Source organism: Chiloscyllium plagiosum, unplaced genomic scaffold (genome assembly GCF_037043375.1).
Source record: "Chiloscyllium plagiosum isolate Xiang-an unplaced genomic scaffold, Cpla_swu_hap1 HiC_scaffold_28, whole genome shotgun sequence".
Classification (NCBI taxonomy): domain Eukaryota; kingdom Metazoa; phylum Chordata; class Chondrichthyes; order Orectolobiformes; family Hemiscylliidae; genus Chiloscyllium; species Chiloscyllium plagiosum.
In genome coordinates this window covers 17,355,946-17,369,776 of record NW_028270166.1, presented here as the reverse complement: position 1 = coordinate 17,369,776, position 13,831 = coordinate 17,355,946, and the positions used below count along the sequence as shown (strand labels likewise).

Genomic DNA, 13,831 nt, shown 5'->3' with positions numbered 1-13,831 from the left:
CACGCAATGGGGGAGACTGTGTTTCTGGACAGTCTGGCGTTGGGGGTCTGTAAAGAGTCAACAACAAGTTACTGATTTAGCTTGTAGGGTTGAGATAGTTGTGGGTACTAAAGGTCACTAACCAGACAGCAACTATCTGGTTTCTGGGTAGCTGGAGAGCCTGTGGCCAGAACATAACTGGCAGCAGTCTCCAGACTGCTGGAATGTTTTTCTCTCCAGCAAAGTACCCAAGACCTGAAAAAAGCCAGTTTATTTTCCTTCACCAGTTGCTGAATGTTGTTGCCTTTGATTAGTAACTAAGGTCCATTGCATTTACTGTACTAATCATATGTGCCTTCCGCAAAGAAGTGAAAATAACCTGGCAAAGAGACTGAAGAACAGAAAATCTGATAAGCAAAAGATCACTTCAGCAAACCCTCTCAAGTGGGGCCATTGAACTGCTTACGAGGTTTTTCTACCTCTACTTGGAACACCAATGTTTTCCTGTGTGTATGAACAGTTCATAGTTGTTTATTTATGCTTAGAATCTATTTGGAATAAGTGGTGATGTATCAATGATGTGAACTCTTTCTCTCTCCAGTGAAAGAACTGATGTTTAAAGAAAGCCAGTTTTTTTTCCCATCAGTGGCTGTAAACTGTTGCTTTTAACCAATATGTTAGAAACTTTATAATTCATGAGCCAGTTACTCTGCTTCCTGTGAAGTGAGAGAACCTAAAAGGAAAGATTAGAGAACTGAATGACTTGGGAAACAAAGGAATGCTGCATTGAATCCTGAAGATTGGTGCTATTAAACTTTCCCTGCCTTTTTTTTCATCCACCCATTACACCGATGTATTTTGTCGGTTTGTCTATGTGCAAGGATGGAGGGTGTAGAAGGGGATGAGTGGTTAGAGTTTCAACTGTTGATTGTTCATATTTGTTTGTCTGTATTTAGGATCAATTTACATAATAAGTAGTGACCCTTAACTACAGAAAGTTCATCCATGTTTCCTGTTAACCTGAGTCTATCCGAGTAAATTGGGGACTTTGTGCGTATTGATAATTTTAAAACTTTTGTGACAAGTTGAGTGAGTGAAAAAATGCATGACAAATAAATTTGAAATTATCCACTTTCCTAGCAAGTGTAAGAAGGCATATTATCTGAATGGCAATAGATTGAGAGATGGATGTCCGTGTACACCGGTCACTGAAAGTAAGCAGGCAGTGAAGAAGGCCATTGGTACGTTTCCTTTTATAGTAAATAAATTCAAGTACAGGAGCAGGGATGCCTTCCAGCGGTTGTACAGGACCTGGAATGTTGTGTGCAATTTTGAACTTCTTATCTAAGGAAAGGTGTTCTGGTTATTGGAGGGAATGCATTGAATGTTTACCAGATTGACTCCTGTGGTGTCAGGACTGGCATGTGAGGGGAGACTGAATTAGTAAGGATTGTATTCACTGGAGTTTAGAAGGCAAGGATGGACCTCTTATAAACCTATAAAATGTGAAGAGGACTGAACAGGGTAAACACGAAAAGGATGTTCTGAATGGTTCTGGATTCCCCGGTCAGAGGTCCCAGTCTAAAGATAGGGGGTTTGGCCATTTAAGACTACAATGAAGAGAAATTTCTTCACCTAGACAATTGGATTCTTCCACCACAGAAAGTGGTGTTTGCCGAAAAAACTAATGTTTTAAAGGAATTTGATGTAGTTTTTGGATCAGAAGGGTTCAGATGATATTGGAAGAAAGCTGGGACAGAGTGCTTAGTTGGATGATCAGCCATAATAATAATTAGTAGTGGAGCAGGCTGGAAGGGCTGAAAGGACTAATCTTGCTTCTATCATCTATGCTTCTATGTGGCGATTCTGGGGATAGTGGGCCTTGATTTCCAGCATGCTGCCCCAATGAGATATGACAGTAAGCCACCGAAAGTTAACATCCAGGCAGATAAAAACATGGAATTCCTACAGTGGGAAAGGAGGCTGTCCAGCATATTGAATCAACACCGAACCTCCAAAGAGCCTCCCACCCAGATTCGGCCCTTATCTTATCCCCGAATTTACCATGGCCAATCCACCTAACTTGCACATCTTTGGAATAGTGGGAGGAAACCGAAGCTCCCAACGAAAACCCTAACAAACATGAAAATGTGCAGACTCCACACAGTAAATCGTCCGAGGCTGGAATCGGACCTCGCATCTCTGATGCTATGAGGCAACAGTACTAACCACTGAGCAACAGTGTTGTGTATAGCAAGGAATTCAAAAGGCAAATGGTGTTTTGGCCATTGTTACAAAAAAATTTGCATCTAGGAGCAAAGATACTTTATTGCAATTATGTATAAGGTTAGTAAGCGCACAATTGGAGTATTGTATACAGTTTTGTCTCCTTACCGATGTAAAGATATACTTGTTATGGGCAGAGCACAATAAAAGTTCACCAAATTAAATCCTGGAATGGTGGGATTTTTCTATGAGGAAAGACCAAATAAACTGGGCCTATATTCTCTGGATTATGGCATGAGATGTACTTTTGTTCAAATGTACAAAATTCCAACCAGGATTGACAGGGTAGATGCAGGATGTGTGTATGAATGTTCCCTCTGGCTAAGAGCCAGGGCACATCATCTTTGGATAAGGGGTTGGTCGCATAAGGCTGAGATGAGGAATCTCTCCCACTAGAAAATGGTGAATCTTTGAGGTTCTCTGCCCTAGACAGTTGAGAAAGCTCAGTTGAGTATCTTCAAGACAGAGATGGATAGATTTCTACATATTAGAAATATCAAGTGGTATGGAGATAGTGCAGGAAGATGGTGTTGAAGTAGAAGATCAGACATAATCTTATTGAATAACAGAGCAGGTTCAAAAGGTTTAATTGGCTTTCTCTGCCTGTTTCTTACATTATTATCTAACTATAATTGCACCTTAACCAGAAATAATTTGCTGCTTGAATGGCTGACCAAATAAAATAGACTGCTATGTGTCTCTTTATCATTGACGTTAAAGGGGAATGGCAAATGACAGATCTTAATTGCACAGAATGTAATGACATGATAACTGTGAGTAATACAGTCCTTATCCCTTCTGTTAAGATTGGGCACTCTGAGACCAGCTACACCCAATCCAAATATGGAAGAAAGTTCTGAAATATAGGTTAATCCAAGTTTAACTCCCCTGTACTGCCACAAAGTGACCTTTTTCTTTTTCCCCATTTACTACACTAGTCCTTGTGTGCTAGTAAGCTAAGTCCGGGATAGTTTTGTGTTGTACACTTGGACTCAAAGGGGGGCTTTACTGAGACTGCCCAAACTCAGTTACATTTAGGATCCTTACTTGTAGACATTCATTCCATTACTCTGGCTCCATAGGCAAGTGGTGATTGACTAAACACTCTGCAGTTCCCAGACAGTATTTCAGTGTGAAGAAACTCGTCCTTTTCATCATTGCAGGTAATTTAAAACTGGCCGTTAAGTCTTCATCCGTTGAACATTGAGTAAGAAGGCCAAAAAGCTGCTTGAGCCTGTTTTGTCATAAATTCATGGCTGATCTGATCTTGGCCTTGACTGCACTTTTCCTGCCTGTTTCCTATAACTCTTTACTCATCTATAGAAAAGAACATTTCACGTGAATGTGTTCGCATGGATGATTCAGATGAAACAATCAAAATGAATGTTAGGTTGAGGCTGACATAAAATGACAAAATAGAATTTCTGAACTATTAATCATTCCAATGATCCACCAATAATGCATAACCAGTGAAAAGATATTTTAATTGGATGTGAAATGCAGCATTTAGATCACTGTCTGAAGCTTTTATTTATAAATGTTTGAAGAATTATAAAACACAAAATTGAGATGCTCCCATATAACATCACATAATCCACTTAATATTTAACAGGTGTTGTGGAATTCTGCAACCATGGAGTTCATAGTATGTCCCTGGAATTGGATAGTACACCATATGTGATTCCATTCCTGAAAACTTACAGCATTCTGCGGTTCTACTCATAGATGGATCCAGAGACGCATTTGATATCCCATTGGCAAGTTAGACCTCGGATGACTAGTTTGGTAATATCCTGGATGTTAATGCAGAACGCTTACAGTGGTGCTTTGCCAATTTTCTACCTCCGCAAGACATGTTGGTTATTCATCTAAATTGCAATCCTGTACACCTTTTGGTTGTAACATAGGTGTTGCAGCACGTTTACATGGATGTGGATTCTGTGGATAATGGCCTTGGGCTGTTTAGTTTGAATTAGTCTGCATGGATTGTGGTATGTTTACTTCTGTCGAGATTTGATTTAGAATACTTTTATCAGTAGCGTTCTTGCTATGAATACTAAGGTTGGTTGAAAGATAGGGTGGTAGGATTAGATGTTAAGGAACCAAGTTACACATATTAACAAGCACAAAATGTAGTGATTGTAATTAGCTGACAACTAATCTGTCAGAATAATCTTCAGCTACAGATAAATTCCCACCTTTTCCCCTATGGTGCTCCCACTGGACTGCTTATTTTGCAGTTTAAACAGATAAATTTAAGAAGTTCACTGGAAGACTTTGATTTTTGTGGCAAAGTCTCATTCTATTTTAGCTAAATGTGCATCATAAAGAGCCTTTGAGATGGGACTCTAAGTTTGTGACAAAATACTTTTTTAAACAAAAACTACAGTTGGTCAACTGATTTCTTTTAGCTTTGGTTTTTATTACTTCAAGTTCAAAATTACATGGAACAGATCAAAGAAATTGATTATTTAACTTGTTCATTCTTGACAGGTTCTGGTGTAGAATGCCCTGTGTGTAAAGAAGATTACAGCATTGGAGAATCTGTTAGGCAACTTCCATGCAACCATTTATTCCATAATGATTGTATAATACCTTGGCTAGAAATGGTAAGTAACAATACTGCATTCAGCCTCAGTAGACCTTTGCAATGCTCAGATTTGCAGAAGTGCAGAAAATCAGAGCAATTTTCTGATAGAATCAAATTTGTGTACTTACCGTTATGATCCTCATTGATATTACTACAGTGTACTTGACAAGTCAGTTCCCAACTGAAATCAGGCTTGATAGATCATATTTTGTATCTTTTTAATTAAATGGTGCAGTTTTTTTACTTATTAAACATAAGTACACCATGCTGCAGATTAGACTTTAGCAATGAAACAGTGATAAAAGAAATGAACATAAAGTAGAACCCATCAGGCTTTTTAAAGTTGTTGATGTCTGTTTGAGTCCACAATCGCCAATTGCAGCTGATGGCGTGTACAAAGAGAATTGTCTATTCTCGTAACTTCACAAGTTACTTTATTAATGTAATAAACAATGTACGTGTTTCTTATATGTTTTATTACTAACTAAAGCTAATGATTTCCCCCACAGACTGAACTAGAACCTATTTGTACACGCACTAGAGTCTTCTGAGGCTCTCTGAGTCATAGAATATAAAAGCTAATACCTGATCTAGGGTACTGTTAATGGGGGCTGACGCTGGCCAGACACTCTTTGTTGCTCTCTCGCTCACGCTCTCGCTCTCACCATGTCTGCTTCTGTGATGGCTGGTATCCGAAATTGTCACTGCCAGTATGTGCCGAGGGTAGTCTCTTATCCTTTTCCTCAGGCTCAGGCTCATGCTCATCTGCTTATTGCATGTCTTTACCTCATTGGCTCTGGACCAGTGACCTGGGTAGCAATACCTCATTGCTCCTTGTCCAAATAAGGCTTTTGCATTACCTCATCTTTCTTTCTTTTTTGCAGAGTATAGTTAGTACCAAGCAGTACCTGGATTCCGGTCATTCTCAGTTCACAAGCTGCTTTCCCTTGTGCGTCAGCAGTTTTTTACGCTGAGCATTTCTAGCCCTTGTCAACAACTGGTACCTCTGTCTTTCTGCATCCTCCTGGCTAACATCTTATTTTCAGCAGTATGTCACCAACTGATACAGGTAGCCCCCGCTATCCAAAAGCAGAACGTTCCCAGGAAACCTTTCTCAAGCCAAAAATGGCGTAAAGTGAAGGTGCATGATTTATATGGGAATAAGTATTGCCATTTTTCATAAAAGCGAAAATCCTGATCAGGTTCGCAAAAACAGCTTCTAATGTAGCTCTTTCATTAAAGCTAAATTGTGTTAAGCAAACATTCAAAAAGCAGAGGCTGCCTGTTCTCCTGTCTGTATCAGGCTGGCTAACAACTTGTAACACAATTTAAATGTTTTTGAAACATGCCACAGAATGAAATCCCATCTATGCATAAACTTTACATGATGAGGAGGTGCCAGTGTTGAACTGGGTGTGAAGTCAGAAGTCACATGACACCAGTTTCTAGTCCAACAGGTATGGTGTGACTTCTGACTTTGTCCACCCCAGTCTAACACTGACACCTGCGCATCAAGGCTATTACTGACACTGCAAACTGCTGGCTGAAAGTGGAGAGGATCTCCTGAGAAGATTGCGTATATTAATGCAGACATCAAGTTTCTGCGGAGATGGAAGAAAGCAGAGAAGATCCAAACATGTTAGACTAGAACCTGGTGTCATGTGACTTTACAGTTTCACTGTACTCCAATGCCAGAGATAGTTCCCTTTTCTGTCACATCGATAAGTTTGACTTAACTGTTTCTTTCGGTTTCCAGTCTTGAGAGCTTGCTAGCCTTTTGCTTGATCAATCAAACTTTTAGTTTCAAATAACCACTTCAGGTTTCTTACGCAACACTTCGGGTTTGGAACTTTCAAATGAGAACCATTACACTAAGGTAATGTTAACTGTTCTGAACTCTCTGCTTTCTCCAGAAGAAACTGATCTTGCATTTAACCCCAGCCAGATATTCTGGCCAAAAGCTTCCCAATCTGGATTTTCCTAAGCTAAAATCACTACTTGATTTTTTAACTAAAAGCAAACTAATTCCTTCGAACCTTTTTGGTTTCTCATAATAAAGCTGTCCAAATACAAGCAAGTTCGCCTATCACTCCAGGCGGGCCCCAGTCAGCAGCTCTCTGACACAGTGGTTTAAAGTCATTACTCATTAAATCATTAAACTTTTTCATACACAGACCACTAACTCAAAATCCAATCTATAACTTAAATGTTTATATGCACCCCTTGTTCCACAGTGCCTCCTTGTAGGCTACAATACTAATGAAATCACTTTTTTGTTTCCATGTCAGTTGCTTCAATAAATTTTCATTTACTATGATGCTGAAACAAAGAAGGTAGTAGAGGTGTGCTTAATCCTTGATTGTCTGTCTGTAGAATTGTTCAAAAACACATTACAAAAGATATATTTTATTATATACTAATTTACATAGAGTTTGAGTTCTTGCCCCTCTCTTTATAGTAACTTGTTTCCTTTTTTCTTGTGGTCTTCGGCTCCTTGCCAGAATTCCACAAGAGGGGCTTTATTCAGTACCTTGTTCACGTAACTATTCTTCGTAGAGTCATGGAGCACGGAAACAGATCCTTCGGTCCAACCAGTTCATGCTGAACAATCCCAAACAAAACTAGTCCCACCTGCCTGCTCTGGATCATACCCCTCCAAACCTTTCCTATTCATGTATCTCCAAGTGTCTCAGATGTTGTAATTGTACCTGCATCCACCACTTTCTCAGGAAGTTCATTCCACATGCAAACCATCCTCTGTGTAAAAACAAAAAAGAAATTGCCTTACGTCTCTTTTAAATCTCTCTCCTCTCACCTTAAAAATATGCCTCCTAGGGAAAGACAACTACCAGAAAGTGGCGACTGCAGATGCTGGAGATCAGAGTTGAAAAGTGAGGTGCTGGAAAAGCACAGCAGGTCAGGCAGCATCCAAGGAGCATAAGAGTCAACATTTCAGGGCTTATGTCTAGAAAAGACAACTACCATTTAATTCTATCTATACCTCTCATTATTTTATAACCTTCTATTAAATCGTCCCTCAATCTCCTACGCTCCAGTGGAAAAAGTGCCACCCTAACCAGCCTTTCTTTATAACTCAAACCTTCCATATCCCGCAACATCCTTCTGAACCCTCTCCAACATGATAGTATCCTTCTTTATAACTGGGTGACTAGAACTGGAAACCGTACTCCAGAAGAGGCTTCACCAATGTCCATACAACCTCAACATGACTTCCCAACTCCATACTCTAAGAACTGAGCGATTGAAGGCAAACGTCCCAAACGCCTTTTTAACCACCCTGTCTATACATGATGCAAACTTCAAAGAATTATGCACCTGCATGCCTAGGTCCTTCTGTTCTACAACAAGGACCTGTCATTAATTGTATAAGCCCTACTCTGGCTTGTTGTACCAAAATACAGTACCTTGCATTTTTCCAGATTGTCTTGTTCTGCTCTGTGCATTTTTTCCTGAACTTGCCATCAAATGGTAAAATAGCGGGTGGTGTTGTGATTTTTTTAAAACAGAATTGCACCCCAAGGATTTCAGGTAATCAAATAATTGAGAAAATCCTTGAGTATTTTCATTGATATGGAGCTAAATAAAGTGCCATCGTGGTTGTCAGCATCTCAGCATGACTCAAACCTTGCTGGTGATGAGTGTGGCAGTCGCCACACTCTTCGCAGGTAAAGTATTGATGTGATTGGGGGTAGTACGTTCTTTGAAAATTGCAAAACACCTGTCTTCGGATCTGCACAGTTTTGAATTGTTGCAATAGTTTTGTCATATTGTTATGATGTTGAGGTGTATAAATGCAGTTGCAGTTCTTAGTTTCAATGACAAGTGGAGGTCTTTCAGATACAATTGAGTTTCTGTAAGCTTTTTAAATAGTTTGCACTGCAAAACATTGGTTAGATTTTAGTATCAAATTTAACATATTCAAGTACTGCAAATGACTCAGCTAGCGAAAGTATTGTGAAATTCAAGCACATAAATTAGAATTTCCCAAGTTTGACTTTGGTGTTTTTGCATCATTTGTACCAAGATTGGTACAGTTACTTTAATGTTATTATCAAGAGGAGGTAATCACTAGGTCTTCTGTACTTGGGTGCTGCTGCCATATTGGTTTGTATCTGTGATGTGCCAAATTAAAGTAGTTTGCAAATATTCTTATGGCAGCTGAAGTTCCAATCCTCAGATGAAATTTCAATTCTGTTCTGGTTTATTTTCAAATAGTAAACATGTTTCCATTCTCTGGGAATATAGGTTTTGAGTAATGCCTCTTCCCCTAATTTCCAAGACCACCCCCCCATTATCCTTGCCCCAAGTCCCCAGGGGAGGAAAAAAAGGTCTTTATTTTAATGCTTCAAATTTATACAAGTAGAAGGATTGCCATAACCTCTAAACTTAACAAATGTGCAACTGCACAGTTATCTACTACATACCACCTAGATTGTGCACAGCTGATATTCCTATTAACTTGCAAAAACGTAGCCATGCAGCAACCTTAAAGGTCTGTTGAAATATAAAACAAGCCATGCAGCAAAGCAAAATTAGAGGGAGAATTCAGGACAGCAATTTTGGAGGAGTCGGCAGTGAGAGTGGTCAAAGCTTGGTGGGGATAGAAAGAGACTTGGGACAAAGGCATGCTTCAAAGACATTTTCTCTGTTCACTCCTAGCATGATACCTGTCCAGTGTGTCGGAAAAGCTTAAGTGGGCAAAACACAGCAACGAATCCTCCTGATTTATCAAGAATGAACTTCTCCTCTTCTTCATCCTCCTCTGCTTCAAGTTCACCGAGTAATGAGAATTCAACAAACAATTCCTGAATTTGAGCAAAAACATCTAAGGTTTACTGTTTTCATATGCAACAGTGTTTGATGACTACCATGAAACATTTTATAATTTAAATTATTGTATTATGCATGGCACAAAGAAAGCCAGAGTAAATGGAGTTTTTTAACAAAGAACTCTTTTCTAAATCTCTACTCGAACATGAATACCCACTTTTCCTTTTCAAGATTTGTTTTATAGATTTAACTTCTGGGACCGATTTAAAACTTTACTTATCGACAAGCTGCTATGTTCAACTATTTCATCTCACTTGGGTGGAAAAAGCCCTGTGTGCACATTGCTGTAATCATACTGCTGTGAATTAGCTTAAGCAGTGAAAGATGGCTGCTGTTCATTATTTCACAAAAATATATAGATCTTTAACCTTTGTAATGTGTTTTAAGATTAATGCAGCTGTTGAACTTTGGGTATTGTTCAATTTTATAGACCTGAATTTTTGTTGTTCTCATACTAAAAGGGATTTTTTTTTCAAAATCTTTTTTTTGATTGGTTGTTTTATAGATACTATGGAAAGCTCAATGATAGCCAACATCTTCCCATTTTTGTTTAATAGTAAATGGGGGGCTGTTTGCTTCAAATCAAGAGACTGGAGATGGGACTGTTTGGATTGGGGTGGGAAAGAAGATATATCTAAAGATTTATATTAAAGCATTGAAGTGGTAATTGATTACGTGCCGACTAAAAATTCTTTTTAATGACTATTCCTTGTGTTGAATCTGAAAATGTGTCAATCATGGAAGAAGTGCAATGCCTCTACTGATATAATTGGAGCAGTTTATGACAGTACAGTTGCCTTACCTTAGCAGCAGCTGGACTATCAGTCATCAGTCACTTCCTATTTTAAAAAGCCAGATTGGCTCACTGGCTCACTGTAAAGCATTTTGTATTAGTGGGTTTTCTGGCGAGATGTCAAACCTCAGGGTATGCCCGAAGGTATGCTTGTCAGTAGGTAACATACAATCTTCTCAAATTGCTAACGCAATGTTTAGAAATGTGTTCCAAGCAAATAACAAGTAATTTTGTGGAATTTACTGAGTCTGTTAATACTGTATCAACCATTAATTGTATACAAGTTGGTGAATAATCATTTTTTTTAAAAAAAGTGGTGTCCTCCTTGATTTTTGTGTGCATACGATCAGCAAATCTTCTCTTAAAAGGCAAACCTAAATGATCAATGATGTGAAAAGTGATTTCCAACTTCAATAATCATCATAGTAGAAGCTTCTCATCCTTAAGCATCTAGATATTTTTTCCACTGACCTTTTAGAAAATCTATATGACTGTGTGTATTTTGGTAACACATAACCTGCAGGTAAGAGATGTCTATGACTGTACCATGGTTATGTGATGTGAATTGTCCTGTGCTTTTAACACAAGATAAGGGTATACTGTCAGTCTAAAGTAAGGAATAGTTAAGAGGAAAATATGTTTTCTAGTTTATAATTCAACATCTGTCTCTTACATTTGTTTTAAGCTTGCTTTTTTTTTAGATCAATATAAGAGCTTTCCTTTTAATTTTGCCATCTGCCTGGAGATCTAGAATCTAGCACTTGGGAACGTACAACTGGATCACCTTAGTTCATGTGGGTTGTTTGCAAATGGGCTTCAACTAGCCCACATAGACTTAGTTGTCTGCAGGGTAACACATTTAAATCTGAAAATCAGATGAGCTGAGTAACACATGGAAACTGAAATGATGAGACTCTAATGTAGCTGCAGAATTTGCATGAAGTTTAAAGTTGCCTACTAAAGAAGAGGCTCTTTTTGGAAAAAAAATGCTCAGCAGTAATTTATGTATAACACTTTGTCATGACCTCCATACATTTCTTATTAGAAGGGCAACATATGTACATATGTCATTTGTTAATGTATATCTATGACAATATCTGTATATTATTATTGGGTTGTGGTATGTGTCAGATCTTGATTCCATATTTGTATTTTAAACCAGTCTCGGAGACTTAAAACAACAAATATTACTTTAGTTTTGATTGTGGTGATTTGGAGCTGGACTCAAATCTGTGTTCAGGGCAATTTTGAGGACTTAGATCTTGGTAACTAATGCAAGTATGAAAAGAAGATTCTCTATTAATTTAGCAGTTGGTCCTGATTTGGTGTTATTTCTCACCCTACGTAAAATCTTTAAAAGTAGATTCTGCAGAAGGATGACTGCAGTCATGCAGGTGTGTGAACATTGCCACTCAAACTTAGATAAGTGCTTTGTAATTTGATTTCTGGCTTTTGTGTTGATCTCAGCTGTTGTATTACTCACTGACAAGTATATCAAGTATATTATTTTTCCAGCACATAATTGGTACCCTGAATACTTCAAGGCATCTGAAAAATATTTCTGACACCAATAAATCTTTGGAATTTTAAAAAACCTATATTCTGCATTTTGCATTCAGCACTTTTTCATTTGAACAATTTAGTAGACTTAAGACCAATTCTTTCCCCTTCATCTACTTGCCCTGATTTTGAGATCATTTTGAAGATGCATTGCACATTAATAGACTGACTTTTAGGTACATTTTAATTTAAAAAAAATAAAGATTTACTTACCATCTGTTGTGTTTTTAATTAAAAGATTATCTTCTCTTTTCCTAAGTTGAATGTTCAGTGAAGCATTAGGGTGATTTTGTTTAATGTTAATTTACAAATATTCCATAATTTTCCTTGTTTCACTTGTACCTTGCCTCTAAATTTCACATTACTCCTCAAGCAGCAGAATCTTAAATGTAAGACAACCTCTTGTGCTTAATCTTTTGGATGATCACTAGTGAGAATCAGAAGGCTGTACTATATACATAAAGAACAATGCTGGTTTTAACAGTCCTGATTGCTCATTGGTTTGTATATGTATTTTAGATTAAGCTCTATTTAGAGTCTGTGGAACCTGGTACAGTTTAAATATAGAATTCCCTAAAAGGGTAGTCATTTTAAAAAGACAGATGAATCCAAAGCAGTGCATTTCCTTGAGTCATATCAATCAATGATCGTGTACATTTGAGTAAAGGAGTTGGGATATCATGTTGCAACTTTACAAGGCATTGAAGAGGCCACTTTTACAATACTGCGTACAATTCTGATCACCTGTCTATTGTTAAACTTAGAGGGTGCAGAAAAGATTTACAAGGATGTTGCGGGGACTGGATGGTTTGAGTTGTTGCGAGAGGCTGAATAGGCTGGGGCTTTTTACCCCACAGCATCTGAGGCTGAGGCATGACCTTTATAGATTTGTAAAATTATGAGAGGCATGGGTAGGGTGAATAGCCCCGAGTAGCAGAGTCTAAAGTAGGGGGTATTGGTTTAAGATGAAAGGGAAAGATTCAAAAAGGACCTGAGAGGCAACTTTTTCACAGAGGGTGGAACGAGCTGCCAGTGGAAGTGGTGGAGGCAGTTACAATTTCAGCATTTAAAAGACACCTGGATGGGTATATGACTAGGAAGGTTTTGGAGGGGTATGGGCTAAATGCAGGTAAATGTTCTTAGGTCAGATTGGAATGTCTGGTTGGTGTGCATGAGTTGGACAGAAGTGTCTAATTCTGTGCTCTATGACTCTATAACTGAATTATTCCCATTACTTTTTTAAAAAAAACTCTAAGCATGTCAAGTAAAGTAAAAGCAAAATCCTGTGGATGTCAGAAATCTGAAATTAAACCAAAGCGCTGACAAATCTCAGCAGGTCTGCCAGCTTGTGTGGGAAGAGAAATGCTTCAAACCAAATTCTGTATTGGAACCTTGCCTCTGTTCCAACTTTACCTCTGTTTCTCTCTCTACAAGTGCTACCAGATGTGTTGAGTTTTTCCAGCACTTTTATAAATTGACTAAGGTCTCCAATCATTTTGCAAGACTGAAGTGGGCAACTGAATGAACCTGTTTAACTTATTCAAAGGGTGTTCTTCAATAACTGCAATATTTGAAATGAGATTAAAATAAATAACAGGAATTTGGTCTGGGTTTCCATTTAAATTGACAACGAGTGTATCTCAGCTTATTTGATCTTCTCATTAAACCATGCAGTGTTTCTGTTGAAGGGCCATGATGCATTCTTTCTAACGTACATAGGAATGCAGCAGCTCTTCAGTAGGAAATCAGAGAAGACAATAACTCCACACTTC

The 13,831-nt window shown here is 38.2% G+C and overlaps 1 protein-coding gene across 4 annotated transcripts in view; it reads left to right on the top strand.

The window, feature by feature from the left end:
• rnf126 (ring finger protein 126) overlaps window positions 1–13,831 on the top strand; it is a 91,552-nt gene that overhangs the window by 37,314 nt on the left and 40,407 nt on the right. The window contains exons 9-10 of one of the 4 annotated variants that reach the window (XM_087976020.1): window positions 4,759–4,874; window positions 9,536–12,974. In XM_087976020.1, the coding sequence (XP_087832146.1) occupies window positions 4,759–4,874; window positions 9,536–9,685 (266 nt within the window). In that variant the 3' untranslated portion in view covers window positions 9,686–12,974. Of the gene's footprint in view, window positions 1–4,758; window positions 4,875–9,535; window positions 12,975–13,831 lie in introns of those variants that run through there. The other 3 variants (XM_043721270.2, XM_043721271.2, XM_087976019.1) reach the window with 3 other exon arrangements.